At 57.6% G+C, this 15,755-nt stretch overlaps 3 protein-coding genes across 17 annotated transcripts in view; 2 read left to right on the top strand and 1 right to left on the bottom strand.

The window, feature by feature from the left end:
* DOC2A (double C2 domain alpha) overlaps window positions 1-2,534 on the top strand; it is a 17,737-nt gene extending 15,203 nt beyond the window's left edge. For 9 of the 10 annotated variants that reach the window (XM_019012079.4, XM_063700142.1, XM_063700135.1 and 6 more), the window contains 6 exons: window positions 738-864; window positions 947-1,006; window positions 1,089-1,252; window positions 1,360-1,441; window positions 1,528-1,624; window positions 1,705-2,534. In XM_019012079.4, the coding sequence (XP_018867624.1) occupies window positions 738-864; window positions 947-1,006; window positions 1,089-1,252; window positions 1,360-1,441; window positions 1,528-1,624; window positions 1,705-1,850 (676 nt within the window). In that variant the 3' untranslated portion in view covers window positions 1,851-2,534. The remainder of the gene's footprint in view (window positions 1-737; window positions 865-946; window positions 1,007-1,088; window positions 1,253-1,359; window positions 1,442-1,527; window positions 1,625-1,704) is intronic. The other variant, XM_063700136.1, reaches the window with a different exon arrangement.
* INO80E (INO80 complex subunit E) lies at window positions 2,252-11,887 on the bottom strand. Of its 5 annotated transcripts, XR_010131536.1 has the most exons (9): window positions 11,646-11,887; window positions 11,420-11,490; window positions 11,173-11,225; window positions 7,191-7,269; window positions 6,987-7,098; window positions 6,497-6,613; window positions 3,373-3,462; window positions 3,149-3,280; window positions 2,252-2,664 (listed from the first exon to the last, which is right to left on the bottom strand). XR_010131536.1 is itself a non-coding variant. In XM_019012084.4 (8 exons), exons 1-7 carry the CDS (start codon window positions 11,724-11,726, stop codon window positions 3,394-3,396), a joined length of 582 nt encoding a protein of 193 aa, XP_018867629.1. In that variant the 5' UTR covers window positions 11,727-11,887; the 3' UTR covers window positions 2,252-2,664; window positions 3,373-3,393. The 5 variants fall into 5 exon arrangements, 4 of the variants coding, with proteins under 4 accessions (XP_018867629.1, XP_004057521.1, XP_018867625.1 ...); XM_019012084.4 differs by lacking the exon at window positions 3,149-3,280; XM_019012083.3 differs by lacking the exon at window positions 2,252-2,664 and having other exon boundaries at window positions 2,818-3,280.
* Window positions 11,811-15,726, top strand: HIRIP3 (HIRA interacting protein 3). Of its 2 annotated transcripts, XM_019012072.4 has the most exons (7): window positions 11,811-12,501; window positions 12,579-12,699; window positions 12,825-12,939; window positions 13,199-14,136; window positions 14,236-14,404; window positions 14,487-14,585; window positions 14,674-15,726. In XM_019012072.4, exons 1-7 carry the CDS (start codon window positions 12,437-12,439, stop codon window positions 14,835-14,837), a joined length of 1,671 nt encoding a protein of 556 aa, XP_018867617.1. In that variant the 5' UTR covers window positions 11,811-12,436; the 3' UTR covers window positions 14,838-15,726. The 2 variants fall into 2 exon arrangements, with proteins under 2 accessions (XP_018867617.1, XP_018867618.1); XM_019012073.3 differs by lacking the exon at window positions 13,199-14,136 and having other exon boundaries at window positions 12,360-12,501; window positions 14,674-14,878.
* The last annotated feature ends 29 nt before the right edge of the window (window positions 15,727-15,755 follow it).

Genomic DNA, 15,755 nt, shown 5'->3' with positions numbered 1-15,755 from the left:
ATGGAGGGGAGGCCAGAGGCCAAAACCAGAATGAGACCAAAAAATGAGCGCTCACCAGGGACCAGCCCAGGCTTAGCATTTTCACATTTCTTTCTTTCCCTTGACTATCTCCATTTACAGATGGGAATTGAGGCATAGGGTGATCAAGTGACTTGCCCAAGGTCACACAGGTGGCTCAGAAGTGGCAGGGCTGGGATCTGCCCATCCTCCATGCCACAAATGCCCAACCTGGTAGTGGGTCACTGCGGAGGCAGGGCAGGGGCTGCAGGAGGACGGGTGGCTGGAAAGCAATCATTTCTTAGTGAGTCCCTGCGGGGCTGGCTCTCTGCTGCATGCAGGAAAAGGACGGGGGTTCCCGAGGAGGCGTGGGGTACTCGTCTGGCTGCCCAAGGCTCCAAGGCCCTTCTAGCTCTCACGGCCTGTGTCTATGGCCACATCCACCGTGGTGTTCGGCTCCTGCCCCCAGGCCCTGAATGGAGGCAGTGAGCAGCGTGCTCCAAGATTTCTGAGGGCTTCCCACAATGGCTGAGCATGTCCTGATGGACCAGGGACAGCCGGGTGGCTGCAGAGGGAGGGACAGAGGAATGGGCAAATCTGCTTGTCCTTCTCAAGTGCCAGCCTGTCTTCCAGATGAGACGTAGTGTTTAGGGCAGAGCTGGGCTGGTCCAAGGCCCTTCCTACACCCCGGAACGGGGCTCAGGTACCCCAGGGGCCTTGACACTGCAGTTCCCCACCAGGATCGCCGTCTGTGATGAGGACAAGCTGAGTCACAATGAGTTTATTGGGGAGATCCGCGTGCCCCTCCGCCGCCTCAAGCCTTCGCAGAAGAAGCATTTTAACATCTGCCTCGAGCGCCAGGTCCCGGTCTGTGTGGGGGCTGCAGGGGCGCCAGGGGAGGGGGCCCTGGGGAGGCCAGGCTTCCAGAACCTTCTCTTTGCCCCCTCAGCTGGCGTCCCCCTCTTCCATGTCAGCGGCGCTGAGGGGCATCTCCTGTTATCTGAAGGAGGTGAGGCACCTCATGGGGATGGGGATGCATGTGGGTGGGAGGCTGCAGGGGCCCAGGCTGACCCTGAGTCTGTGCCCTGCAGTTGGAGCAGGCAGAGCAGGGGCAGGGGCTGCTGGAGGAGCGTGGCCGCATCCTGCTGAGTCTCAGCTACAGCTCGCGGCGCCGGGGACTGCTGGTAGGCATCTTGCGCTGTGCCCATCTGGCTGCCATGGACGTCAACGGTTACTCGGACCCCTACGTCAAGACGTGAGCCCTTGCTCTGACCCTCTCCTCCCCAGGGAGCCTGCCCTGGCCTGAGTTGGGCCTGGCCTGTCCCTCACCCCTCAGTTCGTCTCCCTCCACCCCACCCCCAGGTACCTGAGGCCCGATGTGGACAAGAAATCCAAGCATAAGACATGCGTGAAGAAGAAAACTCTCAACCCAGAATTTAACGAGGTACCCAGGAGGGGACGGGACATGGAGGGAGGCCAGGGAGGGGCTGGGGAGCTGGCTCACGAACGGGTGGCCGGCCTTGTCCCCAGGAGTTTTTCTACGAGATAGAGCTCTCCACTCTGGCCACCAAGACCCTGGAAGTCACCGTCTGGGACTATGACATTGGCAAATCCAATGACTTCATTGGTGAGGGAGGAGCTGGCTGCGGGTGCTGAGGGCGGGCAAGTGGCAGGGAGGTGGCCCTGACCCTGCCACCTGCTCCCCAGGTGGCGTGTCCCTGGGGCCAGGTGCCCGAGGCGAGGCTCGGAAGCACTGGAGTGACTGCCTGCAGCAGCCGGACGCAGCCCTGGAGCGCTGGCACACCCTGACCAGTGAGCTGCCCCCTGCGGCCGGGGCTCTGTCCTCAGCCTGAGTGGACAGCAGTGTCCCGGCACAGGCCCATCGAGCCGGGTCCAGTACCCAACCTTCGCACGAGTGTGTTGCACGTTTACACAGGGTGGGCTGCCCCCACCCTGCACTACCTGTCTTATTTTTTGAGTCTCCGTGACCCGGGTCTGTCTGCTCATGAGGGGCTGTGGAGTTCTATATTCACATATGCAAACCTCCTGCCTGACTCGCTAGTCCCTGCAAATATGCAAACCCCCCATCATCTGCACACCCGGGCAGTGCTCAGAGCCCGGCCCCAGGCCCCCGCGCTCCTCACTCCTGCCTCTCCACGCTGCCCCGTCCCTCTCCCCCGACAGGGAGGAGGTCGGATTAGGGGAGGTTCAGAGGAGGAGAATGTCTCAAAAAAAAAAAGGACAAAAAACAAACCCAGAGCCACTCCTTTAATACAGAAACTTCATTGAAAAAACCTAGCCCTGTACAGCTGCCCTTTTAAAAAGGTGGCCATTGCAGGGTCTCTGCCTCCCCAGCAGGTGGCAGATGCTCCCGGCCACTGGTTTAAATAACTGTCCCCTGGAGGGGGCCGGGGTTTGAAGGCAGGGCCCCTGCCACCCTCCTGGGGGACACCCGTGCATGTTTACGCCTTTTCTGGTTGTGTCAGTGGCCGGAGCATGGCAGCTGGGCGTCAATAAACACCTCCGAGGAAGCTGGACTTGTGTGTGCTGGCATGGGGAGGGCGCCGTGGTGGGCATGGCGTGATGTCACAGTCACTCCGGGATGTCGATCACCAGGTCATCGTCTCCATCCAAGGCATCGTCCCCGCTACCTGCATCGCTGAACATCTGCCGAGGGACCGTGCTCAGGATCGTGGGGGGGGGCATCTTGGGGGGTGGGAGGGGGGTCAGGGTTGTCCCGACCCCAGCCCCAGAACCCCGGCCAGGGAAGGTCAGCGGCCCTCCCACAGGACAGTCGGGGGGTCCCACCGCCATCTGCAGCACGGGGAAGAAACACAGGGGGACTAGTCAGGGAGGCACTGGGGCCTCAGGAGACTGGGCTTTGCCCCCCAGGGCAGCTCTGGGGAGGGGGAAGAGGCCCTGGGCACAGCTGGGCCAACCCATGCTGCACTCAGGGCCTGCCCCCCCAGCCCCTCGAGAGCCTCAAACCAGCAAGTGCCTGGGGGTGGTGATGGAGGTGAGATGAGGGGATGGGGGTATCTCATAGGAAACCGGGAGGGAAAGGCCCGGGCACCTGCCCTCTCCAGGGAGGCGCCTGGGCTGCCCTGAGACAGGGGTTAAGCCAGAGGCGGAGTCGGCCTGGAGTGCTTGCCTGCCTGCCGGCCCGGAGGTGCCACCTGCCACCAGCTTCCTCTCCCTACTCCTCCTCTCCCTCTTCTGCGGCACTCACTGGTTCGGTGGAGGGTATTGCAGGCTGCCTGAGCCAGGAGCCCCAGCGGCTTATCTGCCCCCAAGAAGCTTGTATTATGTCTTGGATGGGCCCCTCCTCGGGATCCCCGCAGCTGTGGCCTAGGCCCAGCCCTCCTCTTAGCTCACCTGGGCTGCGGTCCCAGCCTCCTAACTGGACTCCCTGCCCGCAGCCTCTCCCAGATCCAGCTCCTCCGCACGGCAGCCAGAGCTCGCGCTCTAAAACACAGACCTGAGCGCGTCACCGTGCCACTCGGGGCCTCGGGGCGGGAGTGCCGCCTGCGGGACGACAGGCAGCCCCTCCACCTGGGCATCCTGCTCTATTTGTCAGAAGTCCTGCTTTGTCCTCTGAGGGTGGGAAGTGGCCTCTGCCCTGCTCAACCCTTCAGCTCCCCCCCGCTGCCAGGTCCTCACAAACCCTCCCTAGAGAGCTCTGTGGGTCTCGTCTGCAGTCCCCGTGCTTTGTCTGTGGGCACAAACTGGGCACCTGCTGTGTGCCAGGTGGTTTCTGTTAATGCCCTCCCAGCCTCAGGACACTGGGGAGTGGGGAGCGGGGAGAAGTCACGTGCCAGCAGAGGAGGCTGAACCTGGTGTGGACATGGAGGTCCTGAGGCTTAGGCCTGCTGGGTCCTGCGGGGCAGTGTCCAGTCTGGCCCTGGGCTAGATGCTGAGTGGGCTGGCAGGAAACGCCATGCATGGTCTCCAGTGGCCCTTCTGAGTGTCACATTTGGCCCTGTGGCCTCTCTGCTTCCTAAGGAGCCCTCACTCACCCTCATCTCCGCTGCTGGGGTGGTGTGGGGGCCAGGGTGGGTCAGGCCTCAGGGTATAGGAGGCTGGCAGGATGGATGACGGGGGGTCCAACTTTGAACAGCACCCCCATGCCCTGCACCAGGCCCCCACATGTACACACGGGAGCAGACATGCGCGTATGACTGGAAAGGACCATCCCCTCCTCTGGCCACCTCCTCTCCTTCCCCACTGTGCGCAGCATGTCCCACCCTGGCCTGGACTTCCTCAGTGGCGTCCTCTCAGCCTGACTGGCAGCGGCTCACATTTCTCTGTGGCTTACTAGGGGCCAGGCACCGGCCGAGCGATTTTCATCCCTTCACTCACATTCTCCGCACAATGCCGCCACTGAATGGAGAAAGAGAGCTGTGGCTTAAAGAGTGAAATGACAATGCTGAGGTCGCATGGTGAGCACTGGAAGAGCTGGGATTCAAAGCCGGCCAAGTCCAACTCAGGCCTGACAGAACCAACCTGCTCCTGTCTTCACAGCTATCCTTCCTCTGCTTGGACTCCCTTCCTTCCATCTCCTCACTCCCCTGACCCTTCAGGGACTCCCGCTCCCCTGACAGTAACAGACAAATTCCCACTTCAGGCCACTGTCCAGGCCTTCCATGACCCCACCCCACCCGGTTCTTCTTGCCAATTTCTTACCACTCCTGCTCTGGCCCAGGCAGTGCTTTCCCTGCGGCCCTGTCTCCCTTCCCACTATGGCTTCAGCCAGGAATATCCAAATCCACTCACCCTGGGCTCACACGTTCTCCTTGCTGAGGCCTTTCCTGGCTTCTCCCCACCTCCCCCGACAGCCATGGACCTGGGCCACCCTCTCAAACCTTCTCTCCAGAATGTCTACAACTTTGCTCCCGGACATGACTCTGCTTCAGGACTCAGCACCCAGCCAGAGAGCCTCAAAGTGCCCCCCAGTGCTGCGCCACCCCCCACCCTGCCCGCCACCCTCCTGCTAAGAACCAGGGCCAGTACTGTCACCTCTGCTTCTCAGGCTCAAGAGGTGAAGCCTCACAGGGCCAAGGTCACACGGAGAAAACGGCAGAGTTGGGATTAGAGCTCCAGATCCTGAACTCCAGACCACCGCAAATGCGGCCTCTCATTCTGCTTCTGGCTCCAGAACCCTGGGAGCCGCCCAGTTGGTCCCCACTCCGCTCTGCCCCTCAGCCCATCCCCATCTCTCCCAAGGCTTGCATCTACCGCCAGCCTGGCGGCTTCCAAACGCGCAGCCCCTCACGGGCCGCTATCTAGCTGCCTTTCCAGATGGCACCTGACACATCCGCGGCCAGACTCAGCTTTCCTCCAAGCCTGTGGTCCCACAGCCCTCCCATCTCCAGGGAGGGAGACTCCACTCGTGCTCAGACTAAAGCCCTGGAGGCATCCTGGCCTCTCTCCCGCACAGCCCACACCAGGTCCTCCAGGAACTCCCATGCTCATTCTCTGAAATGGGTCCGCAGCTCCCTCTGGACCCTCGCCCTTGGCCTGGTTTACCGTGGTGGCCTCCTCACTCCCATCCCAACTCACTTCACCGCTCAGTCTGTTCTCTGACCACCAGTGTCTGCAATTTTGTTAAGATGCAATTAGATCACTCCCCCTCCACACCTGCAACCTGTGCCCTGCCAGGGAACTGCTGTCTCCAAGGCTTCATTCACAGCGAATCCTGCACACTGGCACCTCAGGAGCTCCCCCTCTGACCTGCTCCGGGACCCAATTCCCTGCTTACTTTTCTCCCAAACACAGACTCTGCCCGACAGAAACACTGCCCAGGAGCCACACGGCTTGCTGCCATTTCCTGTGAGTCTCTGATCAAAGAACATCCCAGACTGCTGGGCCCTAAGTGTCAGCCTCGTCCCCCTGGCGTCCCCATGCTCTGGACCTCACTCTGTTCTTCTCCACAAGTACCTACTTTTCTGGTGTGTTTTCTGCCTATCTTGCTAGACTGTGAGCTCTGTGAGGGCAGGCACTGGTCTGCTGTGTGCACTGCCGTGTAACAGGAGGCGCTCCAGGGGCGCTTGCTGGTCACATGGAGTAGGACCACTCGCCCTATAGGTGCCAAGCCTAGGAGGCCTAGAGGGTAGCAGAGACCTGCTCAAGGCCACGTGGTTTCTAACAGGCAGTCTTGACTTGACTCTAGATCCCATAATCCTGACCCGGTCTGGGGCTACCTGGCATCACAGAACACGCCCCCCTGGGAAAATGAGCCTGGCCCCGCTACACTGCAGCCATGAAAGGGCGGGACCCCTGGCATCCGCACACGGGGTCCCCCAAGGCTGGTTCTGCCCTGATTTGTCTCCATACAAGCCTGTAAGCCGAGACTTCTGTGATCCACCCCTCAGTGCTAAGTGCTGACTGGGTCCCCAAATTAACTGTTCATGGTTCTCTGACAGGCCCCCGCCTTCAGCCTCCCTCAGGTGACTGTCCTCCTGCCGTCCTGCCCCTCCCTAGCACCCCCACGTCAGGGTACCTTGAGTTTCCGGGGCAGGCGGGGCCGTTTCTCCCGCTTGGGCCTCAGGGGACTGGGCTCGGGCAGCTGTAGGGCCAGGTAGTCAGAAGGGAATGGGGGGTAGCGGGGGGAGGCCAGCTGCGGGCGGGAGCGGGGATGGAGATGGGAGGCGGAATGGACCGGGGTGAGGGTGGGGGAAGAAATGCAAACAGAAGGAGGATGGAAAAACAAAAGAGATGGTGATGAGTGCGGCTCCCGGGGCTCCCGAGCACAGAAGGGCCGGGCAGCAGCAGGATGCTGTCCTGGGCTTTGCTCTCCTCAGTCAGGCCTGGCCCCGTTCCTATACCAGAGAGAAGGGGGCAGCCCCAACTCACACCCTCCACGGGACACTTGGGCCACACCCAGACAGATGTCCCCAAAGTTGGGCTGGCCTTGCCCCGAGGCCCAGCCCTTCTGCCCAAATGACGCCCACCTTACTCCCAAGCACTTCCCATCCCTGACCCCAACTCACCGAGCTCAGGTATGGGGAGGGGACCCCGGAGGCCTGAAGGGGAAACCCTGTTGAAGGAGGCAGGGAGAGGCTGGAGGGAGAGGGGGCGCCCCCCAGCGGAGGGCTTCTCTTCCTGGAGAAAGGACAGGGTGAGGTCAGAGGTGGCTAGGAGCCCAGGCGCCCCACCTGACCCTCCCCAGCGAGAGGAATGCATCTTCTTCTCACCTCTTAGGGGCCGGTGTGTCAGACAACTTGGGTGTCCCCTCTGTCTCGCTGTTATCTGATGATGCAGTGGCATCTGAGTCTGTGATGGGGACAGCTGGTCAGTGGGGATGGGGGGATCCCAGTCCATCCCAGAAAAGTATAACCTCCTCTACACTACAGAAGGGCACCGGAAGACCAGGTGCGGGGGCTCACGCCTGGAATCCCAGCACTGTGAGAGGCTGAGGTGGCCAGATCGCTTGAGGCCAGGAGTTCAAGAGCAGCCTGGACAACCTAGCAAGACCTCATCTCTATTAAAAACAAAAACAATTATCCGAGCATGGTGGCGTGTGCTTGTAGTCCCAGCTACTCAGGAGGCTGAGGCAGGAGAACTACTCGGAGATTGAGGCTGCAGTGAGCTGTGATTTTAACACTGCACGCCAGCCTGGGTGACAGAGCAAGACCCTGCCTCAAAAAAATGAAACAAACCAAAACCCAACAGAAGGGCCCCGGGGGAATCTGACTCACCAGCTGGTGGGCACACGCATGCACCACACACTCGAGCTGTCCCAGGGAGGCCCATAGCCTCTCCAGCCTCCCCAGCCCCCCGCCCGCTCTGGTTCCTCCGTAACACACCTGCCACGCATGGCCAGGGTGCCAGGCTCTTTCCCACTCACCACCTCTCCTTGTCATCAGATCCAAGGAAGGATGGGAAGGGCAGCACTCCACTTGTCACATGAGGTCACCGAGGCTCAGAAAGTAAGGTGTGAGGCTAAGACTCCAAGCCAGGTCTGTGACTCCTTGGCTGTTTGATGCCACTGGTTCCTTGCCTCTGAGCTGAGCAGTCTTCAACTCCTGCCTCTGCCCCACTCCCCATAACCAGGGTCCTGTTCGTCTACCCCTGAAGTCCTCCCCTTCATCCACTGCTCCCCACACCAACTAACACAGGTCAGGCCACCAGCACGTCAAAATCACCTGCTAAGCACTTAGTCTCACCTCACCATGCCACCCACTGTCCACCCCCAACCCCAGAGTGACCTAAAACAAACCTGGTCACATCCTTCCTGATGACATCACCCACTACCTGCATGAATTCATGGTGCTGCTTAATCTGGCTTCAATGTACCTTTCTGGTCAACTAACATAACTGTATTCTTTAATGCACACTGACCTATTTCGTCAAAAAAGAAATGTATTTCCTAGTTCAGTGCCTCTGCCTAGAAGGGCCATCTTTCATCGAACAAACGACTGCTACACCTATAGAAGCCGTTACCAATGTCTCTGCTCAGACAGACCCTTTAAGAAGCAGATTAAATGCCACCTCCTCTGTGAAGTCTTCCAGAATCCCTCAAGCCCAGTTAACTGCAGGCTCTCCTGGAACGCTCTACTCTCGTCATGGCTGCCCTCACACTGTGCTGAAAAGCGTCGTTTGCGAGTGTCTCCCTGGCCAGGGCGTGGGCCTCCACGACAGGAGTGGGGCTCGCATCGCTGGCTCTTCCTCCTCAGATGCAACCCACTCTGGCCATGAACATGCTGGGTTCTCTCCCACCTCCTGCCCTGAATTCCCCTCAAACAGGATGTTAACTGGAAGCCCCTAGGGAAGGAAGAGGCAGGGGATGAGAGGCTACAATAAAAGCCAAATCTCCTACTATAACCTACCTGAGTGGGCCCCTGCCTATTTCCCCAACCTTATCTACAATCCTCCTATAATAACAAGCAAATGGGTATCATGCGTTCTGACAAAACACTACGTCCTAAAACGTGGCTGGCTGCCACATGCCAATCCCTGCCTCAAACCAATGTGCTTTTTTTTTTGAGACGGAGTCTTGCTCTGTTGCCCAGGCTGGAGTGCAGTGGCGTAATCTTAGCTCACTGCAAGCTCCGCCTCCCGGGTTCACACCATTCTCCTGCCTCAGCCTCCTGAGTAGCTGGGACTACAGGCGCCCGCCACCACACCCGGCTAATTTTATGTATTTTTAGTAGAGATGGGGTTTCACCATGTTAGCCAGGACAGTCTCGATCTCCTGACCTCGTGATCTGCCTGCCTCGGCCTCCCAAAGTGCTGGGATTACAAGCGTGAGCCACCGTGCCCGGCCCAGACCAACGTTTAAAGGCACCACGGAGAGAGGTGATTCTACTGACATGGCTTACGAGGGCCTCACCCAGGAAGAGGCCCACAAATGCCTACCTTAGGGCTTTTTCAAACTGTGGGTCTCAAGCCATTAGTGGGTCATGAAATCAATTTATTGGTTTGCAACCAGCATTAAAAGAAGGGAAAAAAAGCAGTCTAAAAAGTGTCAGGATGAATTGGATACAGTGATCTTAAAAATGTTTCGCTAAACTTTGTTTTGTTTAACATGTGGGGCCCTGGTTATGATGTAAAATATAGTTAACTGCAGACAATATTCAAATAAAAGGACGAAAACAGTGTTCTCTCTCTTTCATGCCTCTGCTCTTCAACCAAGCCTGACCTGTTCTTACCTCAGGGTAGCTGCATTTATATTATTCTGCCAGGACAGCTCTAGCCCACTTCTTCACAAGATTGGTTTTTTTTTTTTTTTTTTTTTTTGAGATGGAGTCTGGCTCTGTCGCCCAGGCTGGACTGCAGTAGTGCAATCTCAGCTCACTGCAAGCTCCGCCTCCCAGGTTCACGCCATTCTCCTGCCTCAGCCTCCCGAGTAACTGGGACTACAGGTGCCCACCAACATCCCCGGCTAATTTTTTGTATTTTTAGTAGAGACAGGGTTTCACTGTGTTAGCCAGGATGGGGTTTCTTTCTTTTGAGACAGTCTTGCTCTGTCACCCAGGCTGGAGCACAGCGGTGCTATCATGGCTCACTGCAGCCTTGACCTTTCAGGCAAGGGATCCTCCTGGTTCTGCCTCCCAAGTAGCTGGGACCACATGTATACACCACTATACATGGCTAATTTTTTTTTTAATTGAGATGGGGTCTCACTATGTTGCCCAGGATGGAAGGCTGGTTTCTTCTCTGGTCCCAACTCAAATGTCACTCTGTAAAAGGCCTTTCTTGAGTACTCCATTCAGAGGTTGCCTGCTGCCTGCTTGTGTGGTCTGCAAGCTAAGAATGGCGTTTTTTTTTTTTTTTTTCTTGAGACGGAGTCTCGCCTTGTCACCCAGGCTGGAATGCAGTGGCAGCGATCTTGGCTCACTGCAACCTCTGCCTCCAGGGTTCAAATGATTCTCCTGCCTCAGCCTCCCCAGTAGCTGGGATTACAGGTGCTTGCCACCATGCCTGGCTAATTTTTGTATTTTTAGTAGAGACGGGGTTTCACCATGTTGGTCAGGCTGGTCTTGAACTCCCGACCTTGTGATCCGTCCACCTCGGCCTCCCAAAGTGTTGGGATTACAGGCGTGGGCCACCGCACCTGGCCAAGAATGGCTTTTAAGCTTTTAAACGGTTGGAAAAAAAAAAAAACTAAAGAAAAAATTTTCATATGGAAAAATATGAAATTCAAATTTCAGTGCCTATAAAGTTTTATAGAAACATAGCCATACTCATGTATTTGCCTATGGGGTACGGCTGCTACTACAATGGCAGAGTTCAGTAGGTGCTTCAAAGATTGTATGTTGCAAAAAGCTTACTTACCATCTGGCCCTTTGCAGAAACAATTCATCAACCCCTGTTCTACTATAATCATTACCGCATAACTGTTTTCATTACCTTCAAGTCCTTACTATGACCTAAAATTCTAGTCTATTGTCTTCATTTACTTATTCTTCCCAACTAGAATATAAATTACAAGAAGCCAAGGGCTTTGCCTATCTCTGCCTCTGCTGTATCCCCTGTGCCAAGCACAGTGCCTGAAACACAATAGGTGCTCAGTAAGTGCCTGAATGAAAGAACGGTGGAGGTGGAATGCAAGCAACTAGGCTTAAGGACCACTGGCGGCTGCATCAGCCACCACTGCCTAAAAGGCGGGGGCCCAGGAAGCTTGCTAAGTACCAGGAACCATGCCCTCCACCAATTTTTGAAGACCTTGCTCACCCGAAGAGTCTTCATCCACGTTCTCGTACTGCAGAAGTCGGTCTAGGAGGAAACTGAGAGGAGGGAAGGAGACACGGACAGTGATTTTCCAGCGCAGCAATGCCCTCCTGGGTACCTGTCCCTCCCAGCTGACCCATCGGATCCTTGAAAGAGCCCATGCACTTGTGGCCCTACTCGGGGATGGGGTCCGAATGTAGATTCCCTAGGAACCACATCGCCCTCCGCCCCTGCAACGTGCCTCACTCACCTCTTGTCCCGGGACACTTTCAGTAATTTCCTTTGCGCTTTCCTTAGCTCCTCCTGGAAGCACTCGTGCTCCTGTATCACGGGCAAGGGGTGCGCTGGGCCAACGGTCCTCCGTGAAGGGCCCCGGAACCAGCGGCCGCTCGCCCCACCCACTTTACACCTGGGTAAACTGAGATCTTGTCCGCGCCAGGCCTCACCCCCCACAGCCTTCCCGCGGCAGCACTCACGTAGATGAGGAACTTGAGCTTCCGCTTCAGATTCCGGTATTTTTTTTTGTAGTCCACTTCGCCGTCCGCCGGCCCGTTCATGACCGGCCCGGGAGTGGCGCCCAGAGTCTGCCCTCCCGCTCCCCCAAGCAGGGGCTGCCCTGCCGCTCCCGCCTCCACTTCCGGAGACGCTGCAAGGCTGTGCCGTCAGGACTACAACTCCCGGCGTACCCCGCACTCAGGCGGCGTCACCGCACGGGCCGACCTCCCGTGGGACACTGGAACAGGAGCGCGGCAGCGAGTGGCTGCGCTGGAGATGGCGTAGCAGCGACGCGGTGACGCCACAAAAATGGCGGACGCTGGAAAGCGCTGTTCCTGACTCTAATGTACTTAGACACTTGAAGCCACAAAAGGATTTATCCCCGAGGTTCCTCATCTGCTCGCGGGGATGCCTTTTCTCTTCTGCCTTGCGAAATAACAGCAGCCTAGCTGTTGCCCGTGACCAGTGAGGAAGGCAGCGTCGCGGGCTGATTACGTTTCACCCAAAGGGTGCCAGCGCCGAATTGGTTTCTAACGAGAACTTTTAAAATGATCCGTTCCAAAAAAGGGCAGGAGCCGCGAGACCCTCCAACTGCCCAGAGAAAACAAGCCTCGTCTGGCAAAGTTCTCGGCCCACGCGGTCCGCGGCCAAGGGCCAACGGTCCCTCGCCCCACGTTGCCGCAGCACTGCGCGTGCGCGAACCGCTGTCAAACGCGCTGACGGAGGCCGAGAAGAAAAAAAGGCGGGAGCCGTCAATCCCGGGTTGAGCAAAATGGCGCGGGAGAAGGAGATGCAGGAGTTCACCCGTAGCTTCTTCCGAGGCCGCCCGGACCTCAGGTGCCCAGGGGGTTGGAGATGGGGTTGGAAAGGGCGCGGGTGGGACGGGACTCCATCCTGACACCATGTCCCTGCAGCACGCTTACGCATTCCATCGTGCGGCGGAGGTACTTGGCTCACTCGGGCCGCAGCCACCTGGAGCCCGAGGAGAAGCAGGCACTGAAGCGGCTGGTGGAGGAGGAGCTGCTGAAGATGCAGGTGTGCCGGGCCGGAGCCTGGGCCGCGGGAGGCGGAGGCGGGGCTTGCTGCTGAGGAGGAGGGGCCTGACGGGGCGCGGTGAGCGCAGCCTTGGTGCATAGTTTGCCCTCTTGGCGCACACACAGGTGGATGAAGCCGCTTCCAGGGAAGACAAACTGGACCTTACCAAGAAGGGCAAGAGGCCTCCCACCCCTTGTAGCGACCCGGAGAGAAAAAGGTTCCGCTTCAATTCAGAGTCGGGTTAGTGCTTCCTCCCTGCTGTGGGGGCCTTCTGCATCGTTGGTTCACTCAAGAAGCATTCACTGCGCATCTCTTATGTCCCCAGGCGTTAGATGAAGGAGCAAGGCTAGTGAGTCAGGAACCGGGAACAGCAAGTACAGATAGCTGTTTCCTGCTGCCCCTCCAACTGTCAGGGCAGGGCTCGAGGCAACCTATCCGAAGTGAAGGGAGAAGGGACAGGAGGAGCCTGTCTCAACCCTCTCTCCTCTCCATATTCCAGAGTCCGGCTCTGAAGCCTCCAGCCCAGACTACTTTGGACCCCCAGCAAAGAATGGGGTGGCAGCAGAAGTCAGCCCAGCCAAAGAGGAGAATCCAAGGCGAGCCTCAAAGGCAGTTGAGGAGAGCAGTGATGAGGAACGGCAGAGGGACCTGCCCGCACAGAGGGGAGAGGAGAGCAGTGAGGAGGAGGAAAAGGGGTACAAGGGGAAGACTAGGAAGAAACCTGTGGTAAAGAAGCAGGCACCAGGCAAGGCCTCAGTCAGTAGGAAGCAGGCCAGGGAAGAAAGTGAGGAGAGCGAGGAGGAACCCGTTCAGAGGACAGCAAAGAAGGTGGAGGGAAATAAAGGAACTAAAAGCCTGAAGGAAAGTGAACAGGAGAGTGAAGAGGAGATCCTAGCCCAGAAGAAAGAGCACAGAGAGGAGGAAGTGGGGGAGGAAGAGAAAGAAGAGGATGAGGAAAAGGGGGATTGGAAACCCAGAACCAGGAGCAATGGCCGGAGAAAGTCAGCTAGGGAGGAGAGGAGCTGTAAGCAGAAAAGCCAGGCAAAGAGGCTCTTGGGAGGCTCAGACAGGGAGGAAGAGCAGAAAGAGGCAGCAGGCAGTGGGGATGACAGTGGGAGAGAGAGAGAACCCCCAGTGCAGAGGAAGAGTGAGGACAGGACCCAGCTTAAGGGTGGGAAGAGGTTGAGTGGAAGCAGCGAGGACGAGGAAGACAGTGGGAAGGGGGAACCCACAGCTAAAGGCTCTAGAAAGATGGCCAGACTGGGCAGCACCAGTGGTGAGGAAAGTGACTTGGAGAGGGAGGTAAGTGACAGCGAGGCAGGGGGAGGCCCCCAGGGGGAGAGGAAGAACCGCTCTTCCAAGAAGAGCTCCAGGAAAGGCAGGACACGAAGCTCCTCTTCCTCCTCAGACGGAAGTCCAGAGGCCAAAGGAGGGAAGGTGAGGGTGAGGAGGGGTGGGAGACCACTATTAGGGAAGAGGGAGACCCTGTCTCAGGCCCAGCAGGCTTGGCCTTCAGCTGCTGTCTTTCCTTGCTAGGCTGGCTCAGGTCGCCGTGGAGAGGACCACCCGGCTGTGATGAGGCTGAAGCGCTACATTCGGGCCTGTGGTGCCCATCGAAACTACAAGAAGCTGTTGGGCTCCTGTTGCTCACACAAGGAGCGCCTGAGTATCCTCCGGGCAGAACTGGAAGCGCTAGGCATGAAGGGTGAGGCCCGGCGTGCCCTGGGGGCTGCAGGAGAGGGCCTTCCTGCTGGGGAGGAGAGAATCACCAGCTTCTTCTGCCCCAGGTACCCCTTCCCTAGAGAAGTGTCGGGCCCTGAAGGAGCAGAGGGAGGAGGCAGCTGAGGTGGCCTCCTTGGATGTTGCGAACATCATCAGTGGCTCGGGTAAGGGGTTTCCTCTCACTGCCCAGGAGCAGATAGGTGGGGTTGGACATTCTCAGACATCTGATCTCTCGTTTCCCCTTTCCCCTAGGCCGGCCACGTAGACGTACAGCCTGGAACCCTTTAGGAGAAGCAGCACCCCCAGGGGAGCTGTACCGACGGACCCTGGACTCAGATGAAGAGCGGCCCCGTCCCGCACCCCCAGACTGGTCACATATGCGTGGCATCATCAGCAGTGATGGCGAGAGTAACTGAGCTCTGCCACCCCCAGGAGGGACCCTTGATACATGTACAAAGCATACATAGCATCCCTTGCCCTGTGTCTGTGGAACAGAAGCAGCTTCCTTCAGAGAAGACTGCAGCTCCCAAGGACACAAGCTGTTGGGATGCTACTTCTCAGCTTCACGCTGTCCATTTAAGGTGTTTATTTTTTAAGACTCAATAAAGGAGTGTTTTTAATCACCTCATCAAATTTGGTCCCCCATTCTCACCTCCTGTATTTTGGGCCAGGAAACTGAGCAGTAATCACTGCCTCCACCTCCTCCCCTGGCCTGGTTCCCTTTAATTTCCCCCGGGTTCCTGGAAGAAGTCCCTGCCTCCAGACCCTGTCATCCAACAGCCACCAGACCCTTTTGGAGAAGGGTGTGTGGCTCCTGTGCTGCCCGCCTACCCAGTGGCCCCTCTGCTTTTAGCCTAGTCTGATAACCTAATGCCCACTTGGGAGAGGGATAGAATGACTTGAGGGCAGCCAGTGCTTAAGCCTTCTCCCTTATGCAAACAGCCACTTTGTCCACGGGCTGTTAGCCTCAAAGGGGTGGGGAAAAGCCCAGACCTCCTGGGCCAGTCCCAGCCCTCTAGGCCTCTGGCCTGTAGGCCCAGCCTCTGCAGTCACATGAGGTCTCCACTGAACTCTGGCTGCTGAGGCTTGTGGGAAGATTCGTGAGCATGGAGCTGCCCGGGGTCTGTGTGGGAGGCAAACCTAAGAATCTTTGAAGTCAAAGCAAAGAAAACAGGAATTAGAGGTCAAGGGGTTGAAGACCACCTTTGAGATCCGAGATCTGGTCACACCTAAAGTCATTAAAATCACTGAAATGTTTAGATACACAGCCCAATAAATTCTCTTTATAAAACACAAGCAGTACTATTCAGTGGCCACTGAGCAGTCCTTCACGC

This window comes from Gorilla gorilla, chromosome 18 (assembly GCF_029281585.2).
Source record: "Gorilla gorilla gorilla isolate KB3781 chromosome 18, NHGRI_mGorGor1-v2.1_pri, whole genome shotgun sequence".
In the NCBI taxonomy this organism is placed as follows: Eukaryota; Metazoa; Chordata; class Mammalia; order Primates; family Hominidae; genus Gorilla; species Gorilla gorilla.
Note: the sequence above shows the minus strand (reverse complement) of the source record. Positions and strands in the feature narration are given on the sequence as shown.

What these genes read in the sequence shown, in the direction of transcription:
- HIRIP3 (XM_019012072.4), top strand. Translation starts at nt 12,437, where the DNA reads ATGGCGCGGGAGAAGGAGATGCAGGAGTTCACCCGTAGCTTCTTCCGA. An exon ending in CCGCTTCAATTCAGAGTCGG is followed by an intron (nt 12,940 to 13,198) that starts GTTAGTGCTTCC and finishes TCCATATTCCAG; the next exon opens with AGTCCGGCTCTGAAGCCTCC. An exon ending in GAACATCATCAGTGGCTCGG is followed by an intron (nt 14,586 to 14,673) that starts GTAAGGGGTTTC and finishes CCTTTCCCCTAG; the next exon opens with GCCGGCCACGTAGACGTACA.
- INO80E (XM_004057473.5), bottom strand. Translation starts at nt 11,726, where the DNA reads ATGAACGGGCCGGCGGACGGCGAAGTGGACTACAAAAAAAAATACCGG. An exon ending in AGCTCAAGTTCCTCATCTAC is followed by an intron (nt 11,491 to 11,645) that starts GTGAGTGCTGCC and finishes CCCGTGATACAG; the next exon opens with GAGCACGAGTGCTTCCAGGA. An exon ending in CCTCCCCATACCTGAGCTCG is followed by an intron (nt 6,614 to 6,986) that starts GTGAGTTGGGGT and finishes TCCCGCCCGCAG; the next exon opens with CTGGCCTCCCCCCGCTACCC.